General features: G+C 51.5%; 1 protein-coding gene across 1 annotated transcript in view; it reads left to right on the plus strand.

Annotated features, from left to right (window-relative positions):
- Positions 1–15,898, plus strand: part of WWC3 (WWC family member 3) — a 118,364-nt gene that overhangs the window by 101,621 nt on the left and 845 nt on the right. The window contains exons 12-22 of the mRNA XM_041741010.1: positions 69–189; positions 962–1,036; positions 1,838–1,924; positions 2,970–3,162; positions 4,228–4,392; positions 4,747–4,898; positions 5,401–5,566; positions 9,141–9,305; positions 12,138–12,230; positions 13,937–14,164; positions 14,783–14,910. Coding sequence (XP_041596944.1) covers positions 69–189; positions 962–1,036; positions 1,838–1,924; positions 2,970–3,162; positions 4,228–4,392; positions 4,747–4,898; positions 5,401–5,566; positions 9,141–9,305; positions 12,138–12,230; positions 13,937–14,164; positions 14,783–14,910 — 1,573 coding nt within the window. The remainder of the gene's footprint in view (positions 1–68; positions 190–961; positions 1,037–1,837; positions 1,925–2,969; positions 3,163–4,227; positions 4,393–4,746; positions 4,899–5,400; positions 5,567–9,140; positions 9,306–12,137; positions 12,231–13,936; positions 14,165–14,782; positions 14,911–15,898) is intronic.

Consider the following 15,898-nt stretch of genomic DNA (forward strand, 5'->3'; position numbering starts at 1 on the left):
CTTAGCATCATGGTCCCCGGCCTCCCGTGTTGTCACCTCCTGACCCCAGGTGTATCTCTTGTTTGTAGCAGTGACCCTTCGAGAAGACAGCGCCAAGAGGTTGGAGAGGAGAGCCCGGCGAGTGTCTGCATGCCTGTCGGATTATTCGCTCGCGAGCGATAGCGGGGTATTTGAGCCTCCAACCAAAAGGTTAGATCTTACCCCTAAGCCCACTTCCCACAGTGTTACTGTTAAGCACAAAAAGTATGCATCCTGGGACTTCTGCATCTTGAAGGTTTGTGTGTGTCACCAAGGCTAGAATCTTTTCCCGGCTTCTCTCAACTCTGGTAGGTCAGACCTCAGCAACCCACGAAGAAAAGTCCTCTGGCTTCTGTGTGACGTCTGGAGGTTGGCCCTCCTCCTGTGGTTCGAGGATGACTTCCTCCAGGCAGGCCCTGGGCAGTTGAAGGCCTAAGCCCATAAGAGCTGGGGAAGGAGAGCCAGTGTACAAGAGAAACCTGCCTTTTTAGAAAGGGCATTCATTAGAAATGAGGTTCTCCCTCCTTCTCTTCTTTCCTAAGCTAGAGGAATCTGTTTGTAACAATAAAACGCTTTTGGGATTCTGGACTTTATCTTGATTTGATATGTTTGATGTCATTGTTTCTTTCCAGGTGTCTGTCAGACATTTCACTTAGCACAGATGGTTTAAAAGTTAGTTTGGAACTTTGCCCTGAATAGCACATGTGATTTCGAAAAGTATCCCAAGTTATTTTCTCAAAAACAAGAGCACTTTGTAGGCAGGTGCCCACTGAGCTATGACAGGCCTGCTTTGTCCTTTTAGTCACATAAACGATTTATTTGTGTCGCAACTTAAGAAAAGCCCTTCTCGGTAAGAAGCGCCCCTAACACGAGAGAGCTTCTGCTAAAGCTGCAGTGACTGGTTCCCTGTGGAATAACCCCAGTGGCTTTCTGGTTTGTTCAGGAGTGAAGATACTGAAGAGTCTACACATGGAGACATGTGTGGTAATGAAGGGCCCCAGATCCACGTTGGATTTTTGTGAGTATAAGAGAGCCCTACCCTGTTGTTACTAGAGATGACCTCTAGATTGGGCCTACCCAGTGACTCACACTTCCAGGCCGGGAGAGATGCAGGGACCCCTGTGGTCTGGGTGCTGCTCTGGGCCTGGACACCCCCGGACCACTTCAGGGTCTCCTGTGAGGGGACACAGGTGGCAGGAAGGAGAGATGAGGATGAGCAGCTCCACTGCTGTCCTCCAACACTGAGCATCACAGCTCCCTAGGAGCTGTGACGTCATGGAGGTGGGGGGCACGGAAAGCCCTGGGCAGTTACCACACATTCCACCTGGAGTCGCCTGTGTCCGCCACTGCACAGAGCAGGAGGCCAGTCCCCTCCTGCCCAGAGTGAGGAACCAGGTGGGCTGCCACACAAAGCTTTTTGGGTTCTGATCACAGTTTCGGTGAAAAGCAGTAACCAGTAGTGTCCAGACTGGCACGGCAGGATGCTTGTGTCCCCACAACTTTGTTTTGCTCATTTATCACTCCAGTCGAGGTGGCACCATTGCCATCTGGGACTGGCTCCTTCTTCGCTTTGGGGGCTGACCTATGCGCTGGAGGATGTCGAGCAGCATCCCTGGCGGCCGCTCAGTAGGCGCCAGTAACACCTGGCCTCCCGCCTGCGCCCAGTCCCGACAGCAGAAGTGCCTCCAGACGTGCGCGTGTCCGGGGGGAGGGTGCACGGGCACCCCCAGTGGAGGGCCACCACTGGGGGGTCGGCGGCGAGGAGCCTTCCACCGTGGGGCACGTGCAGCGTGTGGACCGCCTCCTCCTCCTCCTCTAGGCTCGACAGTGCCAGCGAATGTCTTCTCGTGAACGTGCTCCAGCTGAAGAACTTTGCGGGGCTGGTCCTGAAGGAAGACTGCAAAGTGTAAGCTCGCTTGCCGGCAGCGTTTCCCTTCGGGGCCCCGGGGGGCACCCCAGCCCACGACGGCGGCTCCTGGGCCGCCTGCCCGGCAGCTCGGGGACAGAAAAGATGGTTTTGGAACCCGACTTCCAAAGTTTATTCGTAATGAAATACCAGGGAATGTCTGAAATAGAAAGGATTATTACACGTTTTAAGAGAGAGCAGTTATTATTTGAGGCAGACGAAGTTCACACACCCGGGCTGCGTAGGTGCCGCAGCGACGCTAAGCAGCAGCGCTCGGCTTGGACCCCGGGCCGCGGCGCCGGCTCTGCTCCCGCGCACCGGAGGGAAGAGCTCCTGGTGGGACCGGGCCGTGGTCGGAGCGAAGGAGGAGCACGTGTCGGTGCCCTGGGAGGCGCGACCCCTGCGAGCCCCGCAGCCCGGACAGCTGCCCGGGGGGGTCCTGCTGAGCGGGCGGGCGCGGCGACGGGCCCTTCAAGGCCCAGCTGCTCCCCTTCGCGAGTCTTGGCCAACTCGGCTTCTAAAGCCCTGGGAGCAACCGCTCGTGAGTGGCTGAGGGCTCCGCCGGGGACTTTGCTCCCCGCGATGGTGTATTTTGCAGCGTTCACCCCTGTTTGAGCTTCTCGTTGGTCGCGGGGGGCCGAGGGTGGATGGGGCAGGCACCCCAGGCTGGCGCGCACGGTCTTGGAGGTGAGGCAGGGGGAGCTTGAAGAGGGAGCCAAGGGGCCGTGGGGAGGTCAGTGCAGGTGGCTCCCCCAGGCTGCTGGAAGCGGGCCCTCTGGGCCCTCTGTTTGAGTCCTTCTGAAGTCCTAACGACTGACTTTTAAGCCTCTCTCTGTGAGTGCTCCCACCCCCCAGTCTCCAGGGGCATGTAAATTGTTTGGGCTTCCTCTTAGTTGAGAAAAGGACCTTTCTTTGGAACAAAAGACTTTAAAATTCTGCCCGCGGACGTCCGAACAGGGAAACCCACGTGTGTGTATGTGTGTGTGTGGTTCGTGTGTGTCATCGTGTCACCTCTCTGTCTTTTCCCCCTTCTTTCTGGTTCCAGTCACATCCGCGTTTATTTGCCGCCCATCGACTCTGGCACACCGAACACTTACTGCTCTAAGGCTCTGGAATTCCAGGCTCCCCTGGTGTTTAATGAAATGTTCCGAATCCCTGTGCATTCGAGCATGTTGACGTTGAAGTCGCTTCAGTTATATGTATGTTCCGTGAATCAGCAGCTGCAAGAAGAACTGCTGGTATGTCCCCCACCTACCCCCCCATTTCCTGTCCCTCCTTCCTTTCTTTGTGTTCCCCTCAGTCTTTGTCTCTCCCACCCCTTCTGGTCTTTCTTTGTTTTTCATTCTTGTCACTCCATCTTTTGTCCTTCTTTCATTCTTTGTTTTTGCCTTGTCTTTCTGCCTCTCTTCTCTCTCTCCCTCCCTTCCTTCTTTCCCCTCCTCCCTCCCTCTTCTCCCTTCTCCCCCCCCCTTCCTTTTTCCTATGATAGGCTGCTTAGAAATTGTCATCATGTTAGGTGATCCCTGTAGCAGGGAATACAGAAGGGGATTTGTCTTGCCAGGCGTGTTATACTTTAAATATATTATCTCGACTAATACTTGTAAGACTTCTATATCTCCCCTGTTTTCAGGTGAGGGAACTAAGTAGGATTGAGAAATTGGGCAAATAAAAATGTAAGGTGGTCAATTAAATGCGAATTTCAAAAAAAATCTATGGATTCTTTTTAAATATAAGTATTAATAAATAATAATATATGTTCCATGCAATATTTGGGACATACTTATACTTCCATTCACTGGCTGCTCTGTATTTTATCTGGTACCTCTAGAACTAAGAGCATGAGCAGCTTGTGTTCAGTGCGCCCACCCATGCACTGTCTGGGGCCATGACTTGGCAGCCAGAATGGTCTTTTTGCACATTTGGAGTTTTGTCCCTTGGTCTCCCCCCTCGGCAGCAGAATTCGATTGTGGAGTTCAGCAAACCCTAGAAATCTCAGAGCGAATCTGCAGTTTGTCACTTGGCAGACCCGAGCCTGCCCCCCTCCCACAGGTTGTCCATCTCTGCCCCTGTGCCCCTCCTGGCACTTTCCTGCTGGGCTGAACCAGCAGTCGCAGAGCTTCCCTCAGTAAGATCCTCTGCTACCACTTTCACTTTACTGTGGTCCTTTGAATAGCAGTGGCACATTCTCCCTGTCTGGTTAAGATTGGAGGGCGACCTGGTGTTCAACAAAGTTCCTGTTGGTCGTTAAGGTGGAATCATTCAGTGCCTGTTCTGCTTTTTTTTTTTTTTTAACACTTGTGCAGGGCATTGCTCAGATCAACTTGGCCGACTATGACGGGTCCAGCGAAATGCAGCTGCGTTGGTACACGGTGCAGGTGTTCGGCAGCTGCGGGCCACCCAGAGCGAGGGAGAGTGAGCGGGCGGGGGGTGCCGCCGGGGACCCTGCACAGGCCGCCGCCGGGAAGACGGTACGTGCACAGCGCCACTGCCCTCCTGCCACCGATGCCTGGGTGGCACTGGGGCTTCAGCTGTCCCGAGCGCCTCTGCACACTTGGTGTTGGGTGCAGCGGTGCCCAAGAGGCAGTTTCAAGGGGAGGCATGGAAGTGGGAGGTTTTGAGGTATGTGGGCATCACAACAATGGTTTTAATGCAGACGAGCTAGTGATTGGCAGTGACACATTGATGGTTTTAAAATTTGAGCCCCTGGAGCTGCACGAAGTGGCCAGGCTACATCCTGCTGGCACGCAGTGTGTGCTTCTTGCCACTGGAGAGCAGCGGTGGGTGGCCAGACCCAGCTCAGGAGCACCCCTGTCCCCCCGCAGGATGCGGTGACGGCGCTGCTGGCCAGAACCACAGCCCAGCTGCAGGCCGTAGAGCGCGAGCTGGCCGAGGAGCGAGTGAAGCTGGAGTACACAGAGGACGAGATCCTGGAGATGGAGCGGAAGGAGGAGCTGGCTGAGGCCGTGTCTGAGAGGTAGGGCGAGGCCCTTCTGCACATCGGGGACACAGAGCGCACTTTCTGGGGCCGTCGCAGCCCAGTGCTGGGCAGCTGGAGTCCTGGCGGAGGACTTCGGTGCAAGTGGCTTTTCTCGCCCGCACCTTTGTGGAACATGCTGGGCACGCTCGGGGCCACCCAGAAGGCAGGATGCTCACGGAGAGTGTGTTTTATTATCGTGACACCAGAGTTCTGGCAAGGGGTTTTTACCAAAGTCAGCGGGGGTTACACAGAACATTCATGTACAGGATGAGGAGTGAAAGGAACCGTCCACAAAAGGAAAAACAGAAATGAAATCCTGGAGAGCTGTTAGCACCTGTTCCACTCCACACTAGTAAGATTCACTTAAGAATTCCTGATAAGGAACAGAAGACAGGGTGGGCAGGGGAAGCTGAGGAGGAAATGTTGGGGAAGAAGAGGTGAAGGGCCAGAAGACCACCTTGACACACATGTCGTGGGCTTCGGCAATGTCTGCCCGTAGGAGTTGGCAAGCCGACTCGGTTGATAGTGGCTGCAGCAGCTGCGCCCAGACCAGCCCCCCACACCCAGAGCCCTGCTGCGTCGGCGTTGACCCCCTCCATGGACATGCGTTTGCTGGCCAGGCAGATCCTTACAGCCTCGAGAAACTTCAGTCTCCACCTCTTAAGGTAAGTGGAACGGTCAGGGGACTTACGGGGCCCCCAACGTTTTGCCGCACAACACTGGGCACTGCCCTGGAGGGGGGCGTGTGTGCCCATATTCCCTATGCGAACCACACGGGGATTGGTGGGGACACGGATGAGAAAAAACTGAAACTGACAGGCTCAAGTGCAGGAGTAGGACAGTGTGGCTTAGTGCAGACACTCCCCGTGACCGTGGCCGTGGGCAAGGTGCGGTGCATGACAGACGGTGCTGTGGGGCCGGGGGCCATCGCCTCGGCAGTATTTCATGGAGAGCCCAGGGAAAGAAGTGAAGAAACCACTTAAAATGGGCACAGCAGGGATCCCTGGGTGGCGCAGCGGTTTGGCGCCTGCCTTTGGCCCAGGGCGCGATCCTGGAGACCCGGGATCGAATCCCACATCAGGCTCCCGGTGCATGGAGCCTGCTTCTCCCTCTGCCTGTGTCTCTGCCTCTCTCTCTTTCTCTCTGTATGACTATCATAAATAAATAAAATTAAAAAAAAATTCCTTTAAAAAAAAAAATGGGCACAGCAGGTGCCATAGAAATGTCTGTCAACTCTCAACGGAACAGAAAGGATAGCTGCAGCTTGAAGGTGTAGATGTATCCTCCGTGTCATGCGGTGATGACCCACTCCCGTCTGTAGGGCCCCATACAGCTCAGGGTGGTTCACTTGTCATCACCCGGACACTTGTAATCTCTTTTCTCCCTTTGTGACGGTGAGTACTACGAAGTGCCCCTTTGCTCCCTTCCATTCACCTGATCTTAGCTGTGCTCATGGCCGTACCCTCGGTGAGGAAATCAGTTACTTTTGCCATGACACATGCCTAAGGAAGCCCGTGAGGTCTGGAGACACTGAATCAATGCTCTATGGAACCTTTTGTCCCAAAACTGCTCAACTCTTTGAAAGGTGCACTCACCATGGCCCCTGCTGTCCCCCCACAGCACGGGTCCTGAGACAGGTGGCATCAGCTGCCCACGCTGCACACATGCAGCCCCTCTAGGGGAGCTGTTCTGTGGACCAGGCCGCCGGTCATGCTGTTGGCAGCATTTTAAGACCTTTAAAAGCGTGGGCTCAAATGGGGGAGGGAACTGTGGGAGGCTGGATTGATGTGTGGTCGTCATCCCCACCCCCTGATTTTAATTTCAAAACACTTCTAATCTACAGACAAGTTGCTAGACTAATAGAACAATTACCCACATGCCAGCTGTTCATTCTTGGCCATGTTTGCATTCTCTCTCTGCATGGGCGGGGGTGAGGGGGGGTGGAGGGGTGCTAGGCATTGCAGATGCAACAGTGATGAAAGCGAATGGGAAATCTGGCCGTCTAGGGGGAGGCAGGTCACAGCGTCACTCAGGAAAGTTCAGGAGTGCCTGAGAAGAGGGGCTGCTGGAGGATCAGGTGGTAGGGAAGTGGGGTTTGCGTTTTTAGAAAGATTTATTATTTTAGACGGGGTTTACATCTAGAGAGATAGATTTGCCCTTATATTTTAGAAAGATCGGGATTGTAAACTGATGCAACCTCCATGGATAACAGTAAGGAGGTTCCTCAAACACTTAAAGATAGAACTGCCATATGATCCAGCAGTCCCACTTCTGGATCTAGGTCCAAGAGAATTGACATCAGGGTCTCCAAGAGAGATTTGCACACCCATGTTCACAGCAGCACTATTCATGATCACCTAGAGGTAGAAGCAACCCAAGTGTTCCATCGTCAGATGAATGGATAAGGAAACTGCGGTCTATCCATACAATGGAATATCACTGAGCCTTAAAAAAGGAAATTGCCTTATATACTACAGCATAGACAAACCTTAAAGACATTGTGCTAAGTAAAATCAGCCAGCCACAGAAGGGCGAATACTGGATGATTCCACGTACAGAAGGTCGCTAGAGTATCCAAATTCATATGGACAGGAAGTACAGAGGTGGTCGCCAGGGGCTAGGGGGCGGGAGGATGGGGAGTTGTGTAATGTGGACAGAGTCACTTTGGGAAGATGATAAAAGTTCTAGAGCTCTGTTTCACAACAACGTGAATATATTTAACACTACTGAACTCTACACTGAAAAAATGGTTAATGTAAGTTTTTTTTTTTTTTTAACAACAAAAAAGAACAAAAGGTCATGGAAGCCTCACCGAGAAGGCAGTTTTTGAGCAGAGGCCTTAAGGCAGGAGTGTCAGGAGCCATGTGTGGGGCTGGGGAAGAACATTCTGGTACAGGGAGCTGCAAGTGCAGGCCCCCGGGTGGGGTTGTGGGGGCTGATGAGAGAACAGCAGTGGGACCAGCATAGGGCAAGGGGTTCGTCAGAGCCAAGGACAGAGGGAAGAGAAAGGACCAGATCATATAGGGCTCACTCCAGACTCTCCCTTTTCTCTGAGAGGATTGAGAAAGTGGTGGGTGGTTTTGAGGTCTGGTTGACATGATCTGACTTAAAGTTTTCATTGATTCCTCCCTCCCTCCCTTAGCATGCAAGTGTTGGTGGGGCGGGGAGGGGGGAAGAGAATCCCAAGCAGATTCCGTGCTGAGTGCAGAGTCTGACACAGGGTTTGATCTCACAACCCTGAGATCATGACCTGAGCTGAAGTCAAGGGTTGGACTCTTAACCGACTGAGTCACCCAAGTGCCCCATGATTTTTCTTTTTCTCAAAAAATTTTTTGACATGAAATATGCAGAGTGAACAGTTCAGAGGCATTTAGCATATTCACAAAGTGGGCAACCACCACTCTATCTAGTTCCAAAACATCTCCATCGCCTCCCAAATAAAGCCTTGTACTTATTGAGACTGTCACTCCCCAACTCCGCTCCCCCAGCCCCTGGCAACTAGCCATCTGCTTTCTGCCTAGGGGGTTGCCCGTTCTGGAAACTTCACTCTGTTTCACAGCTGAGTAGTATTCCCTTGATTGGCCTGCCGCCCTTTGTATCCATCCATCCATCCGTCTGTCTGTCCATGCATGGACATTTGGGCTGCTTTTACCATTTGGGCTACGTGAATAATATGTTGTGAATGTTTACGTGGAAGTATTTGTTTGAATACCTGTTTTCATTGTTCTGGAGTGAATGTCTAGGAATGGGATTGCTCGGTCTAACTTCAGCTTTACCAGGATCTCCCTGGTTGCTGAGTTGAGAGATTAAAGGGGGGAAGGAGGTGTGGAATTGGGGAGACCGGTCAGAAGCCTACTGTACCAATTGGGCATGAGATGATGGTCACCCAAATGGAAGGTTGGTGACAAGTGGTCAAAACATGCTTCTTCATAAACCCGGAACCAGTAGGATTTGATCTCGAACTGGATATGGTATCTATGAAAGAGAGTAGAATCCAGGGTGACGTGAAGGTTTTGTTTTGTTTTGTTTTGTTTTGTTTTAGCACGAACAACTGGGAAGTAAGAGATTCTTATAGGAGGAGATGCGTGTGTGTTGGGAGGAGGAGTATCAAAACTTGTTTTGGGCATAAGGGTGAAATCCCAGCTAGAACTCCAAGGGAGAAGAAGGTTAGGATGGCTCATGTGAAGCTTATTGCTCATATTCTAGAACAAACCATGGTAATAATGAACTACTCTCTAGGTTGATAAAGAAACCAACACTGAAGATGTCTTTCCAGAAGAAGTAGCGAGTCTTCCGAAGGAGAGGCCCAGCCGCAGGGCCCGCGGGTCACCTTTCGTCCGGAGTAGCACGATTGTCCGTTCACAGACCTTCTCTCCTGGAGCACGAAGCCAGTATGTTTGCAGAGTAAGTTGAAATTCCTTTGCCACTTGTCTGGAGCATTTTCTTTTTTTTCCTCCCCACTTTGTCCTGTTTTATTTTTACTGTTCACGCTAGAAGACCTTTGTGTTCTCACAAGTAGTGATAATGAGCACCACACGTGTGGATATGCAGTCAGGTTTGTGGCTCCGACTCCTCCGCACCCACACATATCTAACTCTGGATCTCTTCAAGATTCTAATACATCTCTCCCTAGATTTTCAGTGTGTATGTGCCCCAACTCACGGTCGGCAAGCAGGGCGGGTCGTTTCCACATCAGTCTGAGGGCTAACAAATTGGAACAGGGAGTATCTGTCCTCAATTGAGTTGAGATTGGGAAGTCAGCCCACTGAGTGGTTGGAAGTCTTGCAGTGTAGCTGTAGCAGGGTCCCAGGGCGATGGCAGCCTTGAAGGCTCGGGGCACTGAGGCAGGGTTCTGACTGCCCCCCCCCCCCACGTAAATTATCACCCCGAGGGTGAAGGCAGGAGACACCGGTGGTTCTCAGCCTTGGCCGCACTGCACAATGGAGTCAAGTCGGCACGGTGGGGGGTGGAGGGGTGAGGGCTTCACAAAATGCTGGTGCCCAGGTTCCACCCCCAAGATTTGTCATTGGTCATGGTGGAGCCTGGACATCAGAGCATATGGAAGCATCCAGATGATTCTGATGTTGAGAACCCCGAGAGAGGTAGAGACGGAGACCCAATCCTCTGGGTCCTTGAGGGTAGGACAGCATGTCGGAGGTTGGCTGGCTGTGGTGGTGTGACAGGGACAACACAGATTAGGAAGGAGAAGGGAATTTGGAGGATGAATGGTCACGGCACAGTGGCCTGATGGGGCTGTTTGGTTGGAGGAGACCTTTGACCCTTCCCACCTCTGAACTGGGCTTATTGAAGTAAAGCACCTTCTGCTGAAGGGGATGACCAAAGAGCTGGCTCTGTTTGGGCAAAGCCGAAGTTCAGTCATTGGAGACAAACCTGTGCAGGAGACATCGGGAGAATGGTTCAGGGGTCCCCGAGCCCATGCTCAGGTTCAGTGACTTGCTAGGACCCACGGAACTCAGCAAAGCCACTATATTCACAGTTGCAGTTTATTACAGTGAAAGGACACAGACCAGGGTCAGCAGAGGGAGGAGGCACGCAGGGCAGCATTCAGGAGAGACCTGGCACAAGCTGCCGGTTCTCTCCCTGTGGAGTTGTGCGGATGGCTCTTGTCACTTGTCACTGCTGGGAGAGGCTGCGTGCACGGAGGGTTGCCAACCGGGTGTTCTGTGGGAGGTTGGTCGCAGTGGCAGAGCTGATTGCCTGCGTGGCTGACTTAGTCTCCAGCCCCTCCAGAAGTCTAGGTGACGGCCTAAGGCCCCCACTAGGAATCACATTGTTAGCAGAGAATGTGCCACCTGGCCCAAGATCCCCAGGTAAACAGAGACACTTAGGCAGGACATTCCAGGGGTTTACAGGGCACTTCCTAGCAGCTGGGCAAGGACCAAACCTTCTTTGGAGCAGAGCTAACCCTTCACCCTACAGAGGGCAGGGGGGGGTGGGGGCAGTGAACAGCAGGATGCTGGGGCCCGGTGGCCCAAGCTGCCCCTGTGCCACTTGCAACACCTGCTGCGCTTCTTCCCACAGAAGCAAGATGTCCAGTCATAGCTACCCTGGGTCACACGGGGTCAGGCTCGGCCACTCTGCCCCATCAGGCTCCAGCCCCATGGGGGCTTATGCTTAACCAGACGCTTAGAGGTACTAGATTGAAGGCGTCCCTCATGGCCCTTCCTTAGGCTGTGGCCAAACCACCGCAGAGTGGGCTCAGGTCTGCTCGGTGAGAAGGGTGTGGTGAAGGAGGAAATCCTTTCCTTCCCCAAAGAAAGGTTTCCAGCTCCTGTGCCGTGTTCTGTGCCCTGCATAAGAGCACGCATTTATAGATGATGCTTTTAGAGGCTTCTTTGTTCTTATCTGTCCGTAACGATCGAGTGGGGGACATACACACTGCCGTGCCACGGCATTTCCTGGGCATTTGGGGTTAACTGACATGGAAAAGGAGGCCACGAAGGCAAGAAGGACTTTGGCTTTCACACAGATCAACTTTGATCCTGAAGCAAGAACCCGCCACGAAATGTCTCTGCTCCCATAAAGAAGGTGCTGCTACTTTTTTTTTTTTAATATTTATTTATTTATTTATTTATTTATTTATTTATTTATTCATGAGAGATACAGAGAGAGAGAGAGAGAGAGGCAGAGACCAGGCAGAGGGAGAAGCAGGCTCCATGCAGGGAGCCTGGCGTATTTTTCATTTTAAAAGCAGACCCTTTCCCTTGACTGGCAGAGGGGATGTAAGTGGTGGTGTCTCATCCTACTACCAGGAACGAGTCTCTTTATGGAAAGCCGTTTTTTTCCCAGGTCTTGGCAAAGCCAGAAATAGAGCAAATGACAATGAGCGAGAGCAGGCGAGAGGCGCTGAGGTCAGTGCTGGCTTTGTGAGCGCTGCACGCGACGAGTCCCAGTCGGTGTTAGTAGGGCGGGAATTTGTTGACTCTGTCCCCCTGGAAACTTCACACGGTTTGGGTGGTGTGTAACATGGAGGAGGGTAGGGGGTTGGTTTGCTTATTTGATTTGTTCTTATTGGTCTTTAATTTTACTTGACACTTGCATCAGTTTTGTCTTCACAGAGACCAGAAGACTTGGTAAAAGTACCAGCCGTCATCAGTGGGTTCGGGTACCTGTGAAGGAAAATGAAATAATGCAGTTCAGATACCTGGAGAGAATGAATATTGAATTTCTGAGAAAGTGTTTCTGAACATTATTATTATTATTTTTTTGGCACAGCTTTATCGTAGTGACAGTGACAGTTCAACGCTGCCCCGAAAGTCCCCCTTTGTCCGAAACACCTTGGAAAGACGGACCCTTCGCTATAAGCAGGTACGTGCCATGTCAACTAATGTGGAGTGTACTCACCCGGGAGTCATTTTTACAGAACTTAAAAGGCAATATTTTAGGTAACAGTAATTAAAAGATAACATTTTTTTTAAAAAAAGGTAATGTATTTCCTTTTTAACTTAGGTATAAGTTTCAGGAGCTATATGATATCAGAATATTACCAATATTTCTTAATTTCCTAGGATAACATCATGATCTAAAATAATTCATGATATTCACGTTTTTAAATATGATAATATAGAATCAACCAATCTGTACGAAACATTCTTTTTTCTTTTTTGACAAGAGAGTATGTATAGTTGAGAAAATCTGCCTTTTTCGGCATCGAGCATTCTACATAGGCCTGTTCTGCTTTAATTTACTTTACCCACCATGTTTTTTTCTCCATATCACATCAGTTTACAGAGTTTTGTTGCTTTCTATTCTAAGCGGGTAGTTCCTTGTCTTTTTCAGGATAAGACTGTATTAAAGAAATAATAATAAAACCCAGATTTCCTTGCGGTGGCTGTACTTAGAGCAGCTGCCAACTGGGAACAAGAAGAAAAGACCCAATTCAGCTATAAAAGTGTTTCTCAGCAGCCACGCTGTTGACATTTCGCACTGGGGCCTGGTCCTGGGGACTGGCCTGGGCGCTGGAGGGCACAGAGCTGCATCCCTAGTTGCCAGTAGGCGGCCTCCCACCCCCACCCCGACTTGTGACAACCTGAAATGTCTCCAGTGGCCCCTGGAGGGCCAAGTCATCCCTGGTTGAGAACCACTGAGCTCTACCATGAATTGAGTAGTTTTAAATGAACTTGTGTTTATGAAATCCTCTCCTGTATGTGCATTCACATTCCATATGTGTGCAGAATAGTGTTATGTGCGTGTAAGAAGCCTGCGGTTATTCAGCCCACCAAACGGCGCTGCTGGGTGTTACAGTAATTGCCGTTCCTACCGGCGTTTCCCATCCAATGGGAAGTACTGTTCTCAGCGCCACACACAAAAATTCTCCTCTCATATTAGGACTTCTCTCAAACGTGGCAGGTTTGCTTACTTGAGGCTTATACGGGGAGGAAAGGTTTTGACAGCTTGCGTGTGTGGGTGTATAATCTTTTAAACAAAAAGCATTCCTATGGTTTATGACATGCTTTTCCCTCTTTATATGGTGGATCATTTAAGATTTTCCAATATATTTTTTTCTGCTTTTTACAGTGGCTGTGTTTTATGCTGGCCTTGTAACTGACCTAATCCATTTTCTCTTGTTATATGTTTAGGTTTTCTGTGTCATAAACTTTAACTGGATCACTTTTGCATGTCATGAGTTGTGCCTTTCAAAAGCAAGTCAAAGTGAAATTTCAGAACCAAAGAAGTGCACGTTTTGTGCCTTGACGTGTACTGTCAAGTAGGCCTTCAGAAAGGTGATGCCCATTTTTGACCCCACCAGCTCCATATGAGAGGGTCTGTTTCTCCACGCTTTTGCAGATGCGTAGGTCACCATTAAAGCAGACAACTTGGTGTTGAGCTGGAGATTCAAATTAATCTGGCCCCAATCAGTGTTCCCGTCGGCCATGCGCAGGGAACCGCCCCTCGGGGAGCTCTGATCCCCGGTCCCCTTTCTCGGTGGACAAGCGGGACTGGGGGTCCGGGCCGCTGGCCGCGTGGTGCCCAGTAACAGCTTAGCACGTGCTCACAGCCGCTGTGTCCCGCAGCCCTGCAGGTCGTCCCTGGCCGAGCTCATGGCCCGCACCTCCCTGGACCTGGAGCTGGACCTCCAGGCCTCGAGGACGCGGCAGAGGCAGCTGAACGAGGAGATCTGCGCCCTGCGGGAGCTGAGGCAGCGGTTGGAAGACGCGCAGCTCCGAGGCCAGACCGACCTCCCGCACTGGGTGCTGCGGGACGAGCGGTTCCGGAGCCTGCTGAAGGAGGCAGAGAGGCAGGTGAGAGGCCGCAGCCCTGCGCCCAGGGGCCCGCCTGGCCCTGACGAGGACGCTGCATGTCGGCGCCGCACGGGCCGGGCTGCAGGAGCTGGCTGTCTCCCTCCGTGGGCCCCGCGGCTGGTGCTCCCGGGCGCACGGACACCTGCCTTCTGCGGCTGCCTCAGGTGGCACGGGGTGGGGAGGAGGGTGCTGCCGGTGGGCATCACCACTCTCTGCTTCGTGGCGGAATATTCTGGGCCTGCCGTCTGCAAGGCATGATCCCAAGGATCCCAGTAGCTCCTGGGAGGATTCCCTGTGGTGGGGCTGTATGAGGACGGGGCAGGCCTTTCTCCCCTCCAGGACCCCAGAGCTGGGAGTGGCTTTCCTCATTCTTCCTTAAAACCAGAAGTAAAAGGGGCACCTGTGTGGTTCAGTGGTTGAGTGTCTGCCTTTGGCTCGGGTCATGATCCCGGGATTGAGTCCCACCCATGTCAGGCTCCCTGCAGGGAGCCTGCTTCTCCCTCTGCCTGTGTCTGCCTCTTTCTGTGTCTCTCAAATGAATAAATCTTTAAAACAGAAACAAACAAACAAAAAAACTAGAAGTAAAAGGGCCCTGTTCCTCCAATGTTGCCGTTCCAGACAAGACAGACCAAACTTGACTTCCATCAGGAACAGGCAGCTGAGAAGATGCTGAAGAAGGCCTCCAGAGGGGTGTGCGAGCTGCGCGGACGGAGCCACAAAGAGCCCATCCAAGTGCAGACCTTCAGGTAGAGAAGGCCGCGGGCCCCGCCTCTTTGCTGGCTTTATACTGTCGTACCTTCGTCATCATAAAAAATAGAGAGCATTAAAAAACAACCCACGGGCAGTTAAGGATAAAACCAGAATCCCCACTGCTGTTAGTATTTTGATGTTTTCTTTTCCTGATCCTTTTTGGTTAGGCGCTGGGTTTTTTTATGTTGCTTGTCATCATGATGTGGGTTCGAGTTTGCATTTAGCTTTTTTTTTTTTCTAATGAATATATCCTGTGTTGCCACATAATCTGCTCTCTTTTGGCTGTAATGTTTCATCTAAGATATAATTTGCCTATTTTCTAAACCTCTTTCCAAATATTTGCTGTTGGGAACACACACAGTGGCTTACGTATATGTACACACGTGGCACCTTTGCCTTTTTACTTTTTATTGAGGCATAATACACATGCAGGGAGGCATGCGTTCTGTCGGTATGAAGTAGTTCGGTGAGTCGTCACAACTCTGCGTGGCCAGACTCAAGCCCTCTGGGCACCCTGTCCCTAATTTCCCACACCAGAATAACCACCGTCTTGAATTTGAATAGTACACGTTAGTTTTCCCTGTTTTTGTTTTTCATATGAGGAGAGTTACAGTTACATCCATATTCTTTTGTGTCTGGATTTTTAAAAAATAGGCAAAATTCACATAGCATGAAAGTTACCATTTTAAGTGAGCAGTTCTGTGGAACTTAGCACAGTTGTGGTGTCGTGCAGCCACCCCCTCCGTCCAGTTCCAAAACCTTTCCTTCACCCCAGAAGGCAGCCCTGTCCCGGTAAAGCGGCCCCTCCCCGCTTCCCCCTCCCACAGCCCCCTGCACCCCCAAGGCTGCTTTCGCTCTCTCTGGCTTTGCCACTTCTGGACGTTCTGTGTAAGTGGACTCATACACTCTGTGATCTTTCGTGCTTGGCTGCTCTTAGGATAATGAATTCGAAGTGCATCTGTGTTGTAGCGTGCGTTAGAACCT

This window comes from Vulpes lagopus, chromosome X (genome assembly GCF_018345385.1).
Source record: "Vulpes lagopus strain Blue_001 chromosome X, ASM1834538v1, whole genome shotgun sequence".
NCBI classification, from domain to species: domain Eukaryota; kingdom Metazoa; phylum Chordata; class Mammalia; order Carnivora; family Canidae; genus Vulpes; species Vulpes lagopus.